Here is an 18,403-nt window from a genome sequence, read left to right as displayed (position 1 = left end):
GGAGCCACATGTATTTTTCAATTGCCCACCCAATTTTTTTTAAATTATCTATATATATATATATATATATATATATATATATATATATATATATATGATATGATATGATATGATAGGGAAAAATGCTTTTGATACCTTCTTTTTTTTTTCTTTTTTTAATGGGAAACTGCAACAACTTTTATTAAGACTGAAAAGCAACTGGTACATCTTGGTTGAGAGCTTGTTCAATAAAACAAGAATTCTCTTCAACCCAAATAGAAAAATCAGCAATGCCTAAGGCATGTTTTATTAAGTAAATGGGTAGGCTTATTGCCTTGCCTACCAACATGAGAAAATTCCACACGGCAAAACTCATGAAAAGTAGCCAAAGAGTTGTACATCAGAGCAGCAACCATAGCAAGAGGGGGCAATACTTCCTTCAAGGCATTTACCATCACCATCGAGTCACCTTCAAGGACGAAATTCTAGATAAGCATGTCTTTTGCAAACTGGAGGCCAACCTCAATAGCTTTTGCTTCCACCTCAATGGCACCTAGGGGAGCCATTATCTTCTTGCACAAAGCTCCAATTATACAACCCTCTTCATCCCAAATTATTACCACCACACTTGCCACTTTTTGTGTAGCGAAAACAGCGCTATCCAAATTTATCTTATAGCAACTAGGTGGATGGGGAGTCCATTTCGAAATTGACTTTGCTATCTATGTGACCAGAATCTCGAAGCTAGCTTGATGTTCACCCAAATAATCCAGCATCTTGTGGAGTAAGACTTGACTCGATTTCTTCTTTCCACCATTCTTGATCTCATTTCTATTCGTCCACATAGCCCATAGCACCATGATAATCGTCTCCACACGATCTTGTTCCCATTGTGCCTTCATTACATCATACCATAAGATGTCCATACAAGAGTGAAAATGGAGATCCTTACACATTGGAACCAAGTTAGTTATGGACCAGTTATCTTGTGTTTTTGAACAATCCCAAAAGATGTGTCCTGCTAATTCCACCTCTGCCATACATTCATCACAGTAGCTGTTCATTAGAACCTTTCTTTTCCTCAGATTCTCCTTAGTAGGGAGAATGTTTTTGCATGCTCTCCAAATAACATGGTGAACCTTATGAGGAACATTAGCCCGCCATATATACTTCCCGAATTTCCTTAAGTTGCTAGCATAAGACGCTGACCCCATATCGTCCCTTGAAGCTAGCCCCCCTGCAATCTTATAAGCACTTCTTACATTGAATTTTCCATTAGCTGTAGGCACTCAGACTTGTTTATCCTCTAGTAATTTGGAACTTAAGGCAATTCCACATATTGCATTAGCTTCATGGGGAAGGAAGAGTCATTGGACTATCTCATTTTTCCAATCCCCATTATCTGCATCTATTAGTTCCTCGACCTGAGAATCCATAGGTAAAAAAAAAGGAGGTACAACCTTATATGTTAAAGAGGTGGGGATCCATTTGTCTTTCTAGAAAATGCTACGCCCGTTACCCATCTGCCACTTAACACCCTTCCTCACCACATTTTGAGATGCCATAATGCTCCTCCAAGCATAAGATGAATTACTACCTAAACCTACTTGGGCAAAGTCACAATTGGGGAAGTATCTTGTAAACACACGATACATTAAAGAGTCTTGTTCCGATTGTAGCCTCCACCCTTGTTTTGCTAACACAGCTAGATTGAACTGTTTTAGTTGTTTAAAACCCATGCCCCCACAAGCCTTAGGGGCACATGGTTTTTCCCAACTAATCCAAGCCATTTTGCACTAATCCTTGCACTGTCCCCACCAAAAATTCATAATCAGACTTGTCATCTCATCATAGAGAGACTCAGGGATTTTAAAACAACTCATGGTATATGTTGGAATGGCTTGTGCTACAACTTTTACCAAGATTTCCTTTCCAACCTTGGAAAGTAGCTTTTATTTCCATTCAATAGGTTTTTTGACCTACTTCTCTTTTAATTCTCCGAAAGTATTCTTTTTATTACGCCCCACTAATGATGGGAGGCCCAAATACTTCTCATGCTACTTGATCACTTGTGCTCCAAATCCAGCTTTCATATCCTCTTGGACATCCCGTGCAATATTGGTGCTGAAAAATAGAGAGGTCTTTTTCCTATTCAGTTGTTGCCCAGAAGACTGCTCATAGATCTGTAAGACCCGTTGTAAGGCCTTACAATCCTCTGTGGAAGCTTTTCAGAAAATAATGCTATCATTTGCAAAAAATAGGTGAGGAATACTAGGACCACACCTGCATATAGAAATACCTTCCATCTGTCCATCGGATACCACTTTTTTAATCAGAGCCAAGAGGCCTTCAACACACAACAAGGATAAATAAGGTGAGAAAGGATCACCTTGTCGAAGGCCACGGGCAGGGACAATTTGCCTAGTAGGCTTACCAATTATTTTGATAGAGTAAGTGACTATAGAAATGCACTATATCATTAGATTCCCCCATCTAGGGTGGAAACCAAGCTTTTCCATGATTTTGTCCAAGCATGCCCACTCCACTCTATTGTAGGCTTTACCCATATCAAGCTTCAAAGCCATCTCTCCTGAAGCCCTCCCTTTTCTCTGATTTATGTGGTGCATTGTTTTAGAAGCCACCGATACATTATTAGTGATTAACCTCCCATTTACAAAGGCGTTCTGAGTATCGCTGATTATGGATGGAAGAATTTTCTTAAGCCTGTTTGCAAAAGTTTTTGATGCAAGTTTATAAATTACATTACACAGGCTGATTGGTTTATATCCAGTCACTTTCTTAAGATTGTTTGTTTTTAGGATCAAAACAATATATGTTTCATTAAATTTGGGAGAAATAATTCCAAAATTTAAGAAATCCAAGACAGTCTTAGTGACTAAACTACCCACTATAGGCCAAAAATGTTGATAAAATAAACAGGGCATACCGTCAGGGCTCGGAGCTTTTAGTGGATACATTTGCTTCAGGGCTTGGTACACTTCCTTTGCCTGGAATTCCCTAGTCAACTAAGAATTCATGGCCTGAGTAACCTTTGGTTGCACAACATCTACAATCTCTAAAAAATCCATTGGCCTTGAGGATGTGAACAATTCGGTGTAATACTCTGCAAACACCCTTTCTATTTCCACATTACTCTCTTGTTGAATCTCATTAGAATCTAGAACACCTTTAATCAAATTCTTTTGAGATTGAGATGAGGCCTTAGTGTGGAAAAATCTAATGTTATGATCACTTGCTTGGAACCAGTTCAGGCAAGATCGCTACTTCCACATGGTGTCCTCTTTGTCAAGCCAGCAATTGAGTTCCACTCTCGTTTCACGAATAGATTTAATCACGTTTGGAGAGGTAGGTTGTAATTTTTTAGGTTCCAGGAGGTATTTTGGTCATTTTTAGGTTTCTAGGTTATTTTGATCAATTTTTAGGCTTCGGAGTTATTTTGGCCATTTTTTAGGTTTGGGGGTATTTTAGTCATTTTTTACGTTTTGAAGGTATTTTGGTCATATTTAGGTTTTAGGGTTATTTTTGTTATTTTTTAGGCTTTGGGGTTATTTTGGCCATTTTTTAGGTTTCGGAGGTACTTAGGTAATTTTTAGGTTTCGGGGGTATTTTGGTCATTTTTTGGATTTTAGGGGTATTTTGGTAATTTTTAGGTTTCAGGGGTATTTTGGTCATTTTTTGGGGTTTGGGGGAATTCTGGTTATTTTTTGGGTTTTGGGGGGTTTTTTGGTACTTTTTTTGGTTTTCAGGGGTATTTTGGTAATTTTTAGGTTTTTGGGGGGTATTTTGGTCAAATTGGCTGGCCCAAGTTTTAATTATACCAGCCTGAAGAAGGATTGAGACAACCCAACCCATCAAGTAAGAAGAAATTAGCTTCTCAAAAATAAAAATAAAAAGTAAGAAGAAATTAAAGCAAGAGAGAAAGTAAAGAAGAAAGAAAGGTAACTAGCACAACTGTTGGACCATTTACCTTAGAAGTTAAAATTAAAGGAGCTATTGACAAAAGTGCAAGACTTGCGTCCTAGAAATTCCAATCCCTTTTTTTGAGTAACTTCTTGTTGTTGGCTTGTTTCCGAGGATTAGATTTCATTTCATTGTCTCCCTAACTCCGTTCTCTATCATTTCCCTTTCTTGATTTCAGTAAGAATCCAAAGAAGAAACCTTGTGTAGTGGAAGTAAACAAAAGCAAGCCCCTTCCCATTCCTGTTCTAGCCCCCACTTTTCCATCTCGAAACCAAACAAAGCCTAAGGTTTATACCCTTATGGGCTACCCACACACACAATAGCTTAATTGTTCTTGTCTAATAACTCTCCCGAGCAGTGAATGGTACAAAATAGAAGGCTGCACTAGTTTTACAGCTCAGGTGATTCTAAAATGATCAAATTTTAGAACCCACATAATTATCAAAATGGTGTAAATACAAAACACCACATTAATTCTGCAACTGAGATAATTCTAAAATTATTAATGATACCCATTTTCACGATAGATTTCCTACAAATCTTATTCGGCCAAGCCTGACTTCCTTGTGAGTCGAATCTATGTATTCTAATTTACTTTATTACTTTAAACATGGCTGAAACCCATGTAACATAATGAATTTTGAAGGAATATGGTTTGGAGGGTATGAATAGACCTTTTTTAGGCATTTTACATGAACCCAAATCATGCATATTGCATAGTGTCCTGAGGATACTTGCAACACTTAAGGCTCCTAGAAAGGGTCTGGTACCCAAAATTTTCACCCAATTGGAGGCTTCTAACTCTTGCCATATGTGGCTGAAGTGCTGAACACCACTAAGACTAGCTAATTACTTTGAATTAGCTAGGAAAGAGCAACCAATGGCCTTGGGACAAAGATTTTCCCAAATTATGCTAAAAAACAAATCATTGCTTTACCCAAACAAAAGCTAACTAAAAATTACATTTTGCCAGGGTCCAAAGCCTCATATATTGATCAAAATCAATTACTAAGAACACTCAAAACTTAAGGCCTGTTTGGATTGAGGGGAGGGAGAATAGAGTAAAGTTAGCTAATTCTTCCCTCCTCCTCAATCCAAAAGAACCATTAGTATAAAAGCCCTTCATTCATATCAAACAAGGCAAGCAATGTTTTACCATTAGAATTCCAACTTCAGAACAAAATCCTATACACCATGAAAGAGCAACATGATTTTGATGCCTAGAGGTGAAAATAGTGGTATCAAGGATTCTTCTCTCTCTCCCTCACCACCTCTCTCCAATTCCTCTTCTTGCTGTATGTGCAAAAAAGTTCTAGATTTACTGTGTTATGCATATTTTCCTTCTCTTTGTTATTTTATACTTTGATTTCTTTCTTGTGATGCACCACTAACCTTTATTTATTGAATATTGAAAATTTGGGCTTGAATCTTCCTATTTAATCACAATTTAAATGATCCCAAAGGGAGTTTTGGGCTCATTATATCAATTTAGTCTTTGTCACAAAAACCTCCTTAACAATAATCAAATGATTTAAATCTTAGATCCTATGTAATCATCAAAATTCAAAATACTGCAGAACAAAAGTTTGCACTAGTTCTACCATTGAGGTAATTCTAAAATGATCGGATCTTAGATCTCACATAATTATCAAATTCTATATTTTGTAGAGAAATAATAAATATCAGAGAGAGAAGATTATCTATTGTTAAATTTTTTCGAACATTACATAATTAGTAACTAGTTAGTACTAATTTAAAAGTTAAAAAATACTTCCTTTGTGATAATTTGTTTATCATGTTTTAAAAATTCAATTTAATAAGGAATTATCATTTATTATCTTGTATATTGTATAAAATGTATACTACCATTAAATAAAATGATCAAATATGGTTTTGGAATTAGAATAGGAGAATAATAGGAACATTAACAAATTAATACATTTTAATTTTAGAATAGAACAATATTTTAGGACATCTTAAAATAAAATAGAGGATAAATAAATTGAAACAAGAGTAAATAAAATGTAACCAGAAGGATAAAATCTTAATTTCATTTAAATAAATAAAAAAAAACTCTTAATTTTAAATAGTTTATATGTGGGCCATAAAAATTGCCTAATTTCAACGGATATTGGTTGGATTGGACCTCAACCAGTCGTTCTCCCTGTATCGTATTTACCTGCCTCTCTGGCCAGTAAAATAAAAAAGCAGCCTTGACATTTTTTTTTTCGAAAGGAAAATATATTCATTCAACAAGAAAAGGATTACAACAGAGAGCCAACAGCAGAAAACTAGGTGGAAGGCTCTAAATCTGAGAGAATCAGATGAGATACAAAAGGAGGGGTGACACTTTTCCAAACTTGACTACTTGAGTGCAGTGATTGATCATGGCAAACTGAGCAACCTCATGGGCAACCCTGTAGTCCATTTTCAAATGAATAAAAGAGCAGCAAAAGAAAGAAACCTTAGCTTGCAAATTACCCCTACCAAGTGCCCAGCTTCACTCCCAATAATACATTGGTTGATAGCTTGGATAGGCCTTGACATTTGCCCTTAGAGGAGAATATAAAAAATAAAAAGCAGCCTTGACTGACCAAAGAAAAGTCACCTTGACTGACCAAAAACATCAATCACAAGATGCCAAATCAAAATTAATAAAACGTTGGTTATTATACAAGAATTTTCAATTCCAAGACATATGTACAAAAACATGACATCAGAGCTTATGTAAATTGTTGGGGCCTCACGTAAATATTTAATCAAATTTCAATTCTATTTCCAAACCATCCTTGTACTTTGGAAATTTGCATTCTGAATCCAAACCCACCTTCCTCTCTGCCTTTCCACTGTCTACCTTTCACTATTTGTAGCAAACCATTTAGAATCTATTTCTCATCTCGCCATTTAATTAATTCATATGGCTTTTCCATCCAATCATAGATTAAATTGCGTATATGCATATATTAACTACTAAGTAGTTGCAATTTATTTTGGATTCGCTGTGGTAGAGTCTTTTTTTTTTTTTTTTTTTTTAAATTTTATAAGAGGACCAAGATATATATAATAAAAAATATATTATTTTTCAAATTTCTTATATATAAATTATATTTGTAACATGATTTAATATAAGTTATTTTCTCATGTATAACTATATGATGTTACAAGCTACAAACATACTTAAAGACAATAATAAGTATAAATTGAGTTCCAAATAATACAAGACTAATAAGAGGAAAAAAAAAAACATTATTCACTTACATAATTGTAATATAATTTTTTTTATTTGAATCTAAGGGGTGACATTGGTTGAATTATATATATATACACACAATTAACAGCCCTCATGAGATTTGGGCTAATACTAGCTAAATTTAAGACATTTCAAAACTAACTAAATTAATTCCTAAATTGTTACTCACTTTCCTCGTCTTATAAATAGGAACTAAGTTTATTAGTTTTTAAGAAAGTGTCTGGTAGATTAGTTTTAATACATTTTCACACATTTTAAACAACATTATACACATTTTTACGCACTTTTTTATCTATAAATATATCAAAAATACCTAAACAACATAACTTAAACTCCTCTCTTAAATTCTCCTAAATATTTTGAATTTAATATTAGTTAAAATCTCACGATTGTTGACCGGATCTTACCAAAATCTTGAAAAGAACGTTTTGGCTCTAAAATAGAGTGTGGAAACGATTGAAACTAAATGCAAATAGAGTAAAATATAGGGATGTTACCGAAATTCCACAAGAAAGTGCCTTCATAATGGCCTCAGCAGTCATCAGCTATTGAAACAGCAAATCAACTCAAAATAATGGCAGAACTGAAGCTCTTCAGAACTTGGTCAACTCCCTTTGCTTTAAGGGTCGTTTGGGCACTAAACCTCAAGGGCATTCAATATGATACCATATTTGAAGATCTCTCCAACAAGAGCTCTTTACTTCTTCAGTATAATCCTATCTACAAGAAGGTACCAGTGCTTGTTCACAATGGAAAACCATTAGTGGAGTCTCTTTTAATTCTTGAATACATCGATGAGACATGGAAGCAAACTCCACTACTGCCTGAAGATCCTTCTGAACGAGCCACGGCACGCTTTTGGGCCAAATTTGGAGATGATAAGGTAAAGTAACCACTGATGATCATCTAATATAATATGCAAAAGCAGAAGCCTAGTTAACTTGATTTGCAACAGTATAGATTTCTTATATATGTATATATTGTTGAAAATTTTGATTGAGTTAATTTAGTGGTTTCGGATTCTGAGTGAACTTGGCACATCATATCATAGTCAGTCTTGTTGGTGTTCCAATTCTATCCATTTTATTTTCTTGATAATTAGATTTTTTGTTCATGTATTGAACATATATGATCATCATGCTCCAATTAGCTCAATTAATACAATTTCTTTTCATTAAATAAAACATTAAAACATTTAGTCTTGAATATAAGGAAGTCAATTTCGCATCATATGGATTGGTATGACCAGTAGCTGTCTTACCCACTGAGAGAAAGAGAGAGCTGGAAGAGAAATAAAGTAGAGAGAGCATATAGTTAGTTAGAGGCGTGTATGAAAATAGGAAAAGTGGGAAAAAATAGTTTTGGAAGTTGTGAGAAATCGAACCAGTTAGGATGGATGGAAGTTGTGAGAATTTAAAAAACACAGGTTGTTTTCTTTAAAAAAAAAAAAAAAACAAAGGAAAAGAAGAACCCAGCCTATTGGGCTTTATTATCCACAGTCCAATTGTTTAATGGATTTCGTACTTGTTTTTATCAACAGAACAATTTTTAAATACATGGCCAACCTATTGGGATATGGTTGAGTGCACAAGACACAGGACCCTGGCCGACCCTTTATCCACTACTTCCTCCCACCCCCACGTCACTTTTAGTAGTCCTCATTAAATTTATTTTTTCCTATTATTACTTCCAACTTATAAGTTTTAAGTTCGGGAAAAAAAAAAAAAAAAAGTTCTCTAGTCACATGCAAATAATATATATATATATATATATATGCTTCTTTTTTTTATTTTTTATTTTTAACAGTAATCTCAAAACAGTACATCTTTATTTATTGGTATTGAAATAGTCTCTAGTACCGTATTGAGTTTTTAGATAAATCCACCTATACTAGAAGTTAGTTATTAGTGCTTTGGACTGTGATCCTAATGAGCAAAAATTATGATGTGGATATTATAGGTTTTAAACCTATCAAATTAAATCTAAAACAATAAAAATTCATCACCCATAAACCTGATTTAGTTGTTTTGCTAAAATTTTGGAACTAATTTTTATGTTAAGTTCATGCAAAACTACTGTTCCATCCCAAGTACTTGTTAGTATAACTATATATTTTATTGAGTACCAATGTAGGTTTTGCTATCAGTATGGAATGTTTTTATCAAGCAAGGGAAGGATCAAGAGGAAGCTATCGTTACAGCCCAGGAGAACTTGGGATTTGTAGAAAGACAGCTTTCTGGAAAAAAATTCTTCAATGGAGAGACAATTGGATTTGTAGACCTTGCTTTTGGTTGGCTTGCTAATTTGCTAAGTGTATGGGAGGAGATATGTGGTGTGACCTTGATAGATCATGAAAAATTTCCCATGTTATCAGAATGGATCCAGAATTTCGCAGGTGCTCCAATAATTAAAGAAAGCTGGCCCCCTCGAGACAAACTGATCACCAAACACCAAGCTCTTCTTGAAGTTTACACTTCCAAAGAGGCACCGAAATGAATGTGATTTATAATTTCAAGGCCATGTCTCGAAGTTCAATGTGAAAAGATTTCATATTTGTTTCGAGTCTTTGAATAAGCACAGTGCTTATCCTTAAGTATTGCTTGGGTTGATTAGTTCTTCTTTTCAATTAGAGTCTGAAAGTCTATAAATGACTGAATGCTTTGCAAAATAATATCACTGAGAAAATTATAATGGACGTTAGTCCTTTGAGAGCTCTAGTTTTTCATCGAATTAAAACCAAAACATGTTGCTTAGGCCAAGAAAGTTACAAGGGTAACATAATCAAAGATACTTCCATTAAATTGAAATGCCTATAAGCTTGCTATCTTTTATGATTGTCCATCCTTGTATTTTGTTCGCTCTTAATTCGTGTGTCGAACCTTGAATGTTTAAAAAAAAAAATCATATTTTTACAGGGGCTGTGGGAATGTCTAGATCCAAATGTTTTATCCCGTTTGACATCAAACCTTTCGAATTTTTAGTATAGGTCAAAATGACCAAAATGCCCCCAGCTTGACTGAGAGTTGGCCAAATGTAAAATTTGCTCAAAACTTCACCAAATTACAAAATTTCATGTTTCTATATCAAAAACAATGTTTTTAGGATTTTTTTTTTTTATGAGCTTTGATTAAATTTGACCTAGTTTAATTCAGAGTTTGACCACAGTTTAAACCGAGATCTGACTGTTTGATTGGGATAAATCCATAAAAACAACTTTGGGTTCATTGATCCACTTCCAGAGCTTACAACTTTTTGGTCTGTGCCTGATCTTCATAAATTCAGAAGTTCTGGAAACTAGGCATCTATATTTTTCTAATTTTACTAGAATAAGTCATTGGAGTTCAAGAAAGCCTTCAAGTCATAGTAAAGATGAAATTACAACATCTCAACTATTAAAGAAAAAAAAAGTGAGAGAGAAATATGAAAAATTATAAACAAAAACAAAATCATAACAAATGTCAAATGCTAGATCATCTCAACTATTTAAACCATTTATTAGAATTTTGGCCCATGAGATTTTCTTTAAATATCATAATATATTATTTCATATACAAAAAAAAAAAAAAAACACAATAAATGTCTAATAACACTAGAACAATAGTTCCATATAAAAAAACAGTTATAATAAATGCCTAATATATATAAAATCAAATTGGTTTGATTTTTATTTGATCTCATAATATTGTAATACATAAGTTTTTGAGGTCTTACAATATTACGTATCATTATTTTAATCTATAATTTTAAATTTAATCTATATTTTATTCTATATTTAAACCATTCATTAGAATTTTGTAGGGGTCTCAATTCGGGTTAACGTGTCGGGTTCGTGTCGTGTCGAGGTAGGAGTATTCGACTAAATGTCTCAACCCTAACCCGACCCATTTAATAATTGTGTTATGATCCTTCAACCCTAACCCGATCTGTTAATAAGGCGGGTTGACCTGACTCAACCCATTTGACATGCTTAATAAACGAGTCATATTGAGTTAACACGAATGTAACACAACCCATTTCAACCTGCATAATATTAAATATAACTTCCATCTAGAAATAATTTTTTTACATCTCAAAAAACAGTGCATACACTTCAAGTATTTAACCTACATTCAAAATAATATAGTTCAACAAAAATAAACATTCACCTAGAAATAAGTTTTTTACACTCCAAAAGAAGTGCACACAGTTCAACCCAAATTCAAAATAACAAAGTTTAACAAAAATAAAATAACGTAGTTCAACAAAAATATAATATCCTTGGAACTCGCCAAATGCTAATTATCAATATTGAAAAAATTTGAGCAAGCAATAGACTAATCTTGACTATGACCATGATTATCATCCCTAAATTCTTTGTTGATGTCCAAATTGATAACATCTTCCACAAGCTCATCCAATTTCATTTGTGCATGTTCTATGCCAAATATATATATGTGTATATATATATATATATATATATATATATATATATATATATATATATATATATATATATATATATTAATGGTTCTAGGGTCTGTAAAGTTTCAATTCTCAATTATATTCCTTGTAAAATTTTGCAATTACTCACTTTTCTTTTTAAATTTAAAATATATGTTGGATATAAAAGGTATATGACAACTCTAAAATAAAATAAATATTTATTTGTTATACGAGTTAAATGAGTTGTGTTAAGTGGATCATTTTGGGTTGACGCAAATAAATTGGCGTGTCAAACGTGTTTATTGCGGGTTACGCAGGTTGACCTACTTATTACACGTTTCTTACCGTGTCGCTTTCGGGTTGACCCGTTTATGACCCAAATACATTAAGGCCCAACCCTAACTCGAAAAAACTCATGTCGGGTTCATGTCATGTTCGCGGGTTGGGTTGAACATTGACACCCCTATAATTTTGACATATCATTTTTTATAAAAAAAATTAGAATATATTTTTCCATCTACAAAAAAAAAAAAAAAAAAAAAAAATCATAATAAATGTCTAAAAATACTAGAATATATAGAAGAAAAAAGAATACTAGAATATATATGAACAAAAAATTACTATTAAAAAGTAACTTATTAAATTATTAGCTTTCATAATCATAAAAAAATATAGAAGACAAAAAAAATTGTATTGTTTTTTTTTTTTTTGAAGTCATAATTACATATAGGGATGGAGTCAGGACTTGACATTAAGGGGGCGGTTTTGACTGTTGGCTTTACTGCTTCTTAGTTGCTGAGTTTTTTTTTTTTTTTTTTTTTTGTGTTTTTTGCTAGGTAAAGGCACAATTTTGAGTAAAATTGGTTAATTATACTTAATTATTTTTAACTTTACTATTGGTAATTTTTGAGATTATATCTGCTTGACGGTGAAGAAGTTTGCTTGAAATGATTGATACGATTAATGGAACGACACAAAACCATGACTATGCGTTCGAGGGGTCGAAGAAGGGAGAGTTTGGAGAGTCACGGTGGATTAGATCCACGCTAAAGCCTCCATTGGAAGCCTCAATGAGAGAGAAGCTCCAGAGAAAAACAATGGAGAATATTGTTGCTATTGCAGCAAAGGAGAGAAGAGAGTGAAGAGATGCCATGACTGGTTGTGGTGATGAAAAGGTGAAGGATTTGAGTGTATATATAGCACTATAATAATAATAATAATAATAATAATAATAATTAGTCGCTAACTCGTGCAAAGCACGGGAACTACTTAAGAGATTTAAAAAAATAGTACTAATATTTTCCAAAGAATTTTTTCACTCTATCTCTCACTTAGTAATGGTCCTATCCCTTAATGTTTAAATGTTATAAAATTTATAATTTTCTCCATAGTTTGATTTTTCTTTGCAAACGCATATTAATACGAAACATATAATTCATAAAAAAAAAAAAAAAAATCCATTATAAGAAGACTACTATTCCTTTTTTGGGAAAATAAGAATACTATTCTAATGTTGAAATTTGGGGTTTAATGATGAAACTTCTAATATGCTAAAAATACCAATTATGTTAACGGCCTAGTATGCCTAAATGCATATGAAAAAAAAATGTGGAAACTAAACCCTGAGGAACAAAGTTGACTTAAACCAATGCATAAGTAAGACATTTTGTCAAACACATGCATTTTGTACATTGCAAGGAGTCAATTTTGTATAAGATACAATTTCGGTTTCGCTAAGGAAGCAATATATTTTAGTATTGATCAATACTAGTGTAACATTTTGAAAAATTATATATATATATATATATATATATATATATATATATATATATTCTAAATGTTCTACAAAATGCTAAAGATACTACAAATTTTATAACATAACATTCTGTAAATTAATGTGAAAATAATTGAGATTGGTAAATAGCAATAACATAATAAATAATACACAAATTTAAAGAAAACAAAATTATGACTTACGACATTAATTTCTTGAGGTTAAATAGTGAAATTTGTTGTATCTGGATCATTTATATTTTTTTACTCTAAATAAATATCCTACTAAGGGTCCGTTTGGATACTGTTTATTTTGCTGAAAACTAAAAACACTATAGCAAAATAATTTTTAAATGTGTGAATAGTGTCGTGGGACCCATTTTTAATGAAATTTTTGTTGAAAAAAGAGGTTTGTGAGTCCCATAAATAGTGCACGGGACCCACTAAACAGTGCATAATCATGTGAAAACTGACTTCTCAAAAAAAAAAAAAATGCTAGAATGTCAAACGCTGGGATTTTAAGCCGTATCCAAACGGGTATTAAGGGTTACCTTACTTTATTCTCACCCACTTATTCTCTCCACCTTTTAGAGTTTTTATTTATATTTATTTTCCTTCTTTTGAACTCCTGCACATGTTTCTGTTAGTAAAATAATAATAATAATTGTGGGGGGCAAAAAGATCCTGATGAGAATGTGGGCCTTTTGGGCCGTGTTAAGGAAGGCCGACCTGCTACTGGGTTTAGAATTTGTTGGTACTATGGGTCGGCCCATACGCCGAGGGTCCGAGGATCCAGCCGAGGGTGAACTTATCCTCGGACGGACACCGAAGAACTCGGGGTTTCGCAATAAAGATTAGGGGATGACACGGTTAAGACCAATGGTTAAAAGGGGTAAACCCTAGAATGCCCCAGAAGCACTGGTGTTGAAGAAATGTCAAAGATAAAGGCTGCTACCTCCACATTAAAGACCCTGCACCTACCACCCTGGCCGCATTGATGGGGAAGTGACACCTGAACAGTGGAAGAGAAACTTCTGGTTACTATTCAAAGGCACTAAGAAAAGAAATATCTAGGTTAAAGGGGAGGTAAAGCAACACGTGTAAAAGGTATTCAAGAGAGTAGTATTTAAGGAGGAATCTAAGACAGAAAGGGGGATCTCCCTCTTTGTAACCTAAAAGAAAGAGAAAGAAATTATATAAGAACAGTTCTCGGCTTACGTCCGAGCAGATTGATTCATAGCATTCTTTGTTGTTTTTAAGTGTTTATAATCTTTAGCTTGCTATTTAATCCTCAAACACTTCTAACCTGGGTTTCAAGCCCACACTCTACAAATTACATTGTTTAAGGCTCGTTGGGCCTGAGCCCGTAACTGTTCTTGGGGCCAGGTGCAATTGTGCACTTACAATAATAATAATAATAATAATAATAATAATAATAATAATAATAATAATAATAATAATAATAATAATAGTAATAACAACAACAAAAGCACTTATTTCCATGTTTGGAATATTCTCAAAGTGGTACTCTACAAAATTTTAATTAAAGCTCAATTGTGCCGTCAAATAAATTGGGCATGTCAAATAGTTGTACACACACAACATACTTAACAAAGAGACACACCAAACAAAGTTAAAAACAAAAGAAACACACTACACAATACACATAAAAGAAATAGAGAGGTCTGGTTTTTGCGAAAAGAAGAAGAAGAAGAAAACGATAAAGAGAAGCAGTCATAGAGAGAGAAACAAACTTGAGGTAGAGAAGAAACAAAGAAATAGAAGACGAGGGAGCACACAAAACAAAGGAGTTTTGATGTTGATCAGATGGAGAGCTGAGAAAAGGAGATGGAGTTGCTTTCAATGCGATAGTTGAAGAAGAAGGAGATGGAGTACGTTAGAAAGAGAGTTTTTGATCGGGGGTTTTGTTTTGGGGGGACTTGGGCTGAGTAAAGGCAGAGTCGGATTTTAGAAAAGTTCAATTACATTTTTTTTAATACTGTGCTGGCGTGAAAAATTGTGTGAGTTTCAGACATTTCGGTAATATATAGTTAATAATGAGAAAGGCAATGACAATGGTACGTTGTTTATTTTTTTAACCAAAAATTGACGTTCTAACAAAAATTTCCATTTTTCTTAGATTGGATAAAATTTTTTGCGAATGCTCCAATAATTAAAGAAAGCTACTGATCACCAAATACCATGCCTTCGTGAAAGCTCCTTAGTTTACTGAGGGTTTTATTAAGGAGTCAGCCTTTTGGCTTCAAGGTATTGTAAAAAGGAGCTGACCACTTGAATGCAATCATGATTCCCTTACGACTTGTTGAGTTGTTGCATTTTGTGATCTTACACTTCAGTCTGTGTTTTTCGGATAGCAGGGATCCGACGTTGATTTTCGATTGAAATGTCAGCTCCAGGTTTTGGGCGACCCATCTGGTTAGTTTAGCTATCACTGCTGGAAGCCCTTGTGGTTGTTCGGCTGCGTACTCCCCATCTGCGTATCTCACACTCCCAAAGCATCTTTTTTATTTCATATTTAGCCTACGTATACTTCAAAAGAGGCACCAAAATGAATGTGGTTTGCTGTGCAAGGCCCTGTTTAGAAGTTCAATGTGAAAAGATTTCATACATAAATAATAATCAAAGATACTTTGTATTAGATTGATGTTCCTATGAGCTTACTGTCTTTTAAGATGCTTGAGTTATTGGGTTGGTGTAAACCAAAATAGAACAAAAGAATGAGAGAAGAAATAGATATTGGCAACCCTCGATGTGTTATTTTGTTCACAATCAATTTTGATAAATAATATATTTCTAGAAAATATTTGATAAACCAGCTTAATTTACAAAATAATTAATTTAGAAATAAACCTTTGTAAAATACCAAAACTACAAACATTTTGTTTTTATTTTTACAAATTACTAATGTGATTAGTGTTATTAACAGGTAAAAAAGTGATGTTACTGGTCTTTTTCTATAAAGCGAGGGATGAGTTTAAGCATTGTTGCTAACTTGGCAATGCTAACTAAACTATGATTTTAAATTTTAAATTTTCAAGTTGAATTCATCCAAAAGATGAGTTCCTTTCTAAAATAAAACTTGTCTTTTCTAAAGAAAATTTCAAGGGCGGGAGCCACATGTATTTTTCAATTGCCCACCCAAAATTTTTTAAAATTATATATATATGATATGATAGGGAAAAATGCTTTCAATACCATTTTTTTTTTAATGGGAAACCGTAACAACTTTTATGAAGACTGAAATGCAACCAGTATATCTTGGTTGAGAGCTTGTTCAATATAACAAGAATTCTCTTCAACCCAAATAGAGAAATCAGCAATGCCTAAGGCATGTTTTATTAAGTAAATGGGCAGGCTTATTGCCTTGCCTACCAACATGAGAAAATTCCACTCGAAAAAACTCATGAAAAGTAGCCAAAGAGTTGTACATCAGAGCAGCAACCATAGCAGGAGGGGGCGATACTTCCTTCAAGGCATTTACCATCACCATCGAGTCACCTTCAAGGACAAAATTCTGGATAAGCATGGCTTTTGCAAACTGGAGGCCAACCTCAATAGCTTTTGCTTCCACCTCAATGGCACCTAGGGGAGCCATTATCTTCTTGCTCAAAGCTCCAACTATACAACCCTCTTCATCCCAAATTATTACCCCCACACCTGCCACTTTTTGTGTAGCGAAAACAGCGCTATCCGAATTTATCTTAGAGCAACTAGGTGGATGGTGAGTCCATTTTGAAACTGACTTTGCTATCTGTGTGACCAGAATCTCGGAGCTAGCTTGATATTCACCCAAATAATCCAGCACCTCGTGGAGTAAGACTTGACTCGATTTCTTCTTTCCACCAATCTTGATCTCATTTCTATTCGTCCACATAGCCCATAGCACCATAATAATCGTCTCCACACGGTCTTGTTCCCATTGTGCCTTCATTACAACGTACCATAAGATGTCCATACAAGAGTGAAAATGGATATCCTTACTCATTGGAACCAAGTTAGTTATGGACCAATTATCTTGTGATTTTGAACAATCCCAAAAGATGTGACCTGCTGATTCCACCTCTGCCATACATTCACCACAGTAGCTGTTCATTAGAACCTTTCTTTTCCCTAGATTCTCCTTAGTAGGGAGAATGTTTTTGCATGCTCTCCAAATAAAATGGCGAACCTTATGAGGAACATTAGCCCGCCATATATACTTCCAGAATTTCCTTAAGTTGCTAGCATAAGACGCTGACCCCATATCGTCCCTTGAAGCTAGCCCCCCGGCAATCTTATAAGCACTTCTCACATTGAAGTTTCCATTAGCTGTAGGCACCCAGACTTGTTTATCCTTTAGTAATTTGGAACTCAAGGCAATTCCACATATTGCATTAGCTTCATGGGGAAGGAAGAGTCATTGGACTATCTAATTTTTCCAAGCCCCATTATCTGCATCTATCAGTTCCTTGACCCAAGCTTCCATAGTTAAAAAAAAAGGAGGTACAACCTTATATGTTAAAGGGGTGGGGATCCATTTGTCTTTCTAGAAAATGCTACGCCCGTTACCCTTCTGCCACCTAACACCCTTCCTCACCACATTTTGAGATGCCATAATGCCCCTCTAAGCATAAGACAGATTACTACCTAAACCTGCTTGGGCAAAGTCACAATTGGGGAAGTATCTTGTAAACACGCGATACATTAAAGAGTCTTGTTCCAATTGTAGTCTCCACCCTTGTTTTGCTAGCAAAGCCAGATTGAACTGTTTTAGTTGTTTAAAACCCATGCTCCCACAAGCCTTAGGGGCACATGATTTTTCCCAACAAATCCAAGCCATTTTGCACTCATCCTTGCACTGTCCCCACCAAAAATTCCTAATCAGACTTGTCATCTCATCATAGAGAGACTCAAGGATTTGAAAACAACTCATGGTATATGTTGGAATGGCTTGTGCTACAACTTTTACCAAGTCTTCCTTTCCAACCTTGGAAAGTA

At 34.1% G+C, this 18,403-nt stretch overlaps 1 protein-coding gene across 1 annotated transcript; it reads left to right on the top strand.

Annotated features, from left to right (window-relative positions):
• The first annotated feature begins 7,683 nt into the window (after window positions 1–7,683).
• Window positions 7,684–9,905, top strand: LOC142615731 (putative glutathione S-transferase). The gene is made up of 2 exons (XM_075788524.1): window positions 7,684–8,093; window positions 9,344–9,905. The coding sequence occupies exons 1-2, from the start codon at window positions 7,785–7,787 to the stop codon at window positions 9,704–9,706; spliced, it is 672 nt and encodes a 223-aa protein (XP_075644639.1). The 5' UTR covers window positions 7,684–7,784; the 3' UTR covers window positions 9,707–9,905.
• Window positions 9,906–18,403: the final 8,498 nt, after the last annotated feature.

This window comes from Castanea sativa, chromosome 11, assembly GCF_040712315.1.
Source record: "Castanea sativa cultivar Marrone di Chiusa Pesio chromosome 11, ASM4071231v1".
Classification (NCBI taxonomy): Eukaryota; Viridiplantae; Streptophyta; class Magnoliopsida; order Fagales; family Fagaceae; genus Castanea; species Castanea sativa.
This window is presented reverse-complemented; position numbering and strand designations above follow the sequence as displayed.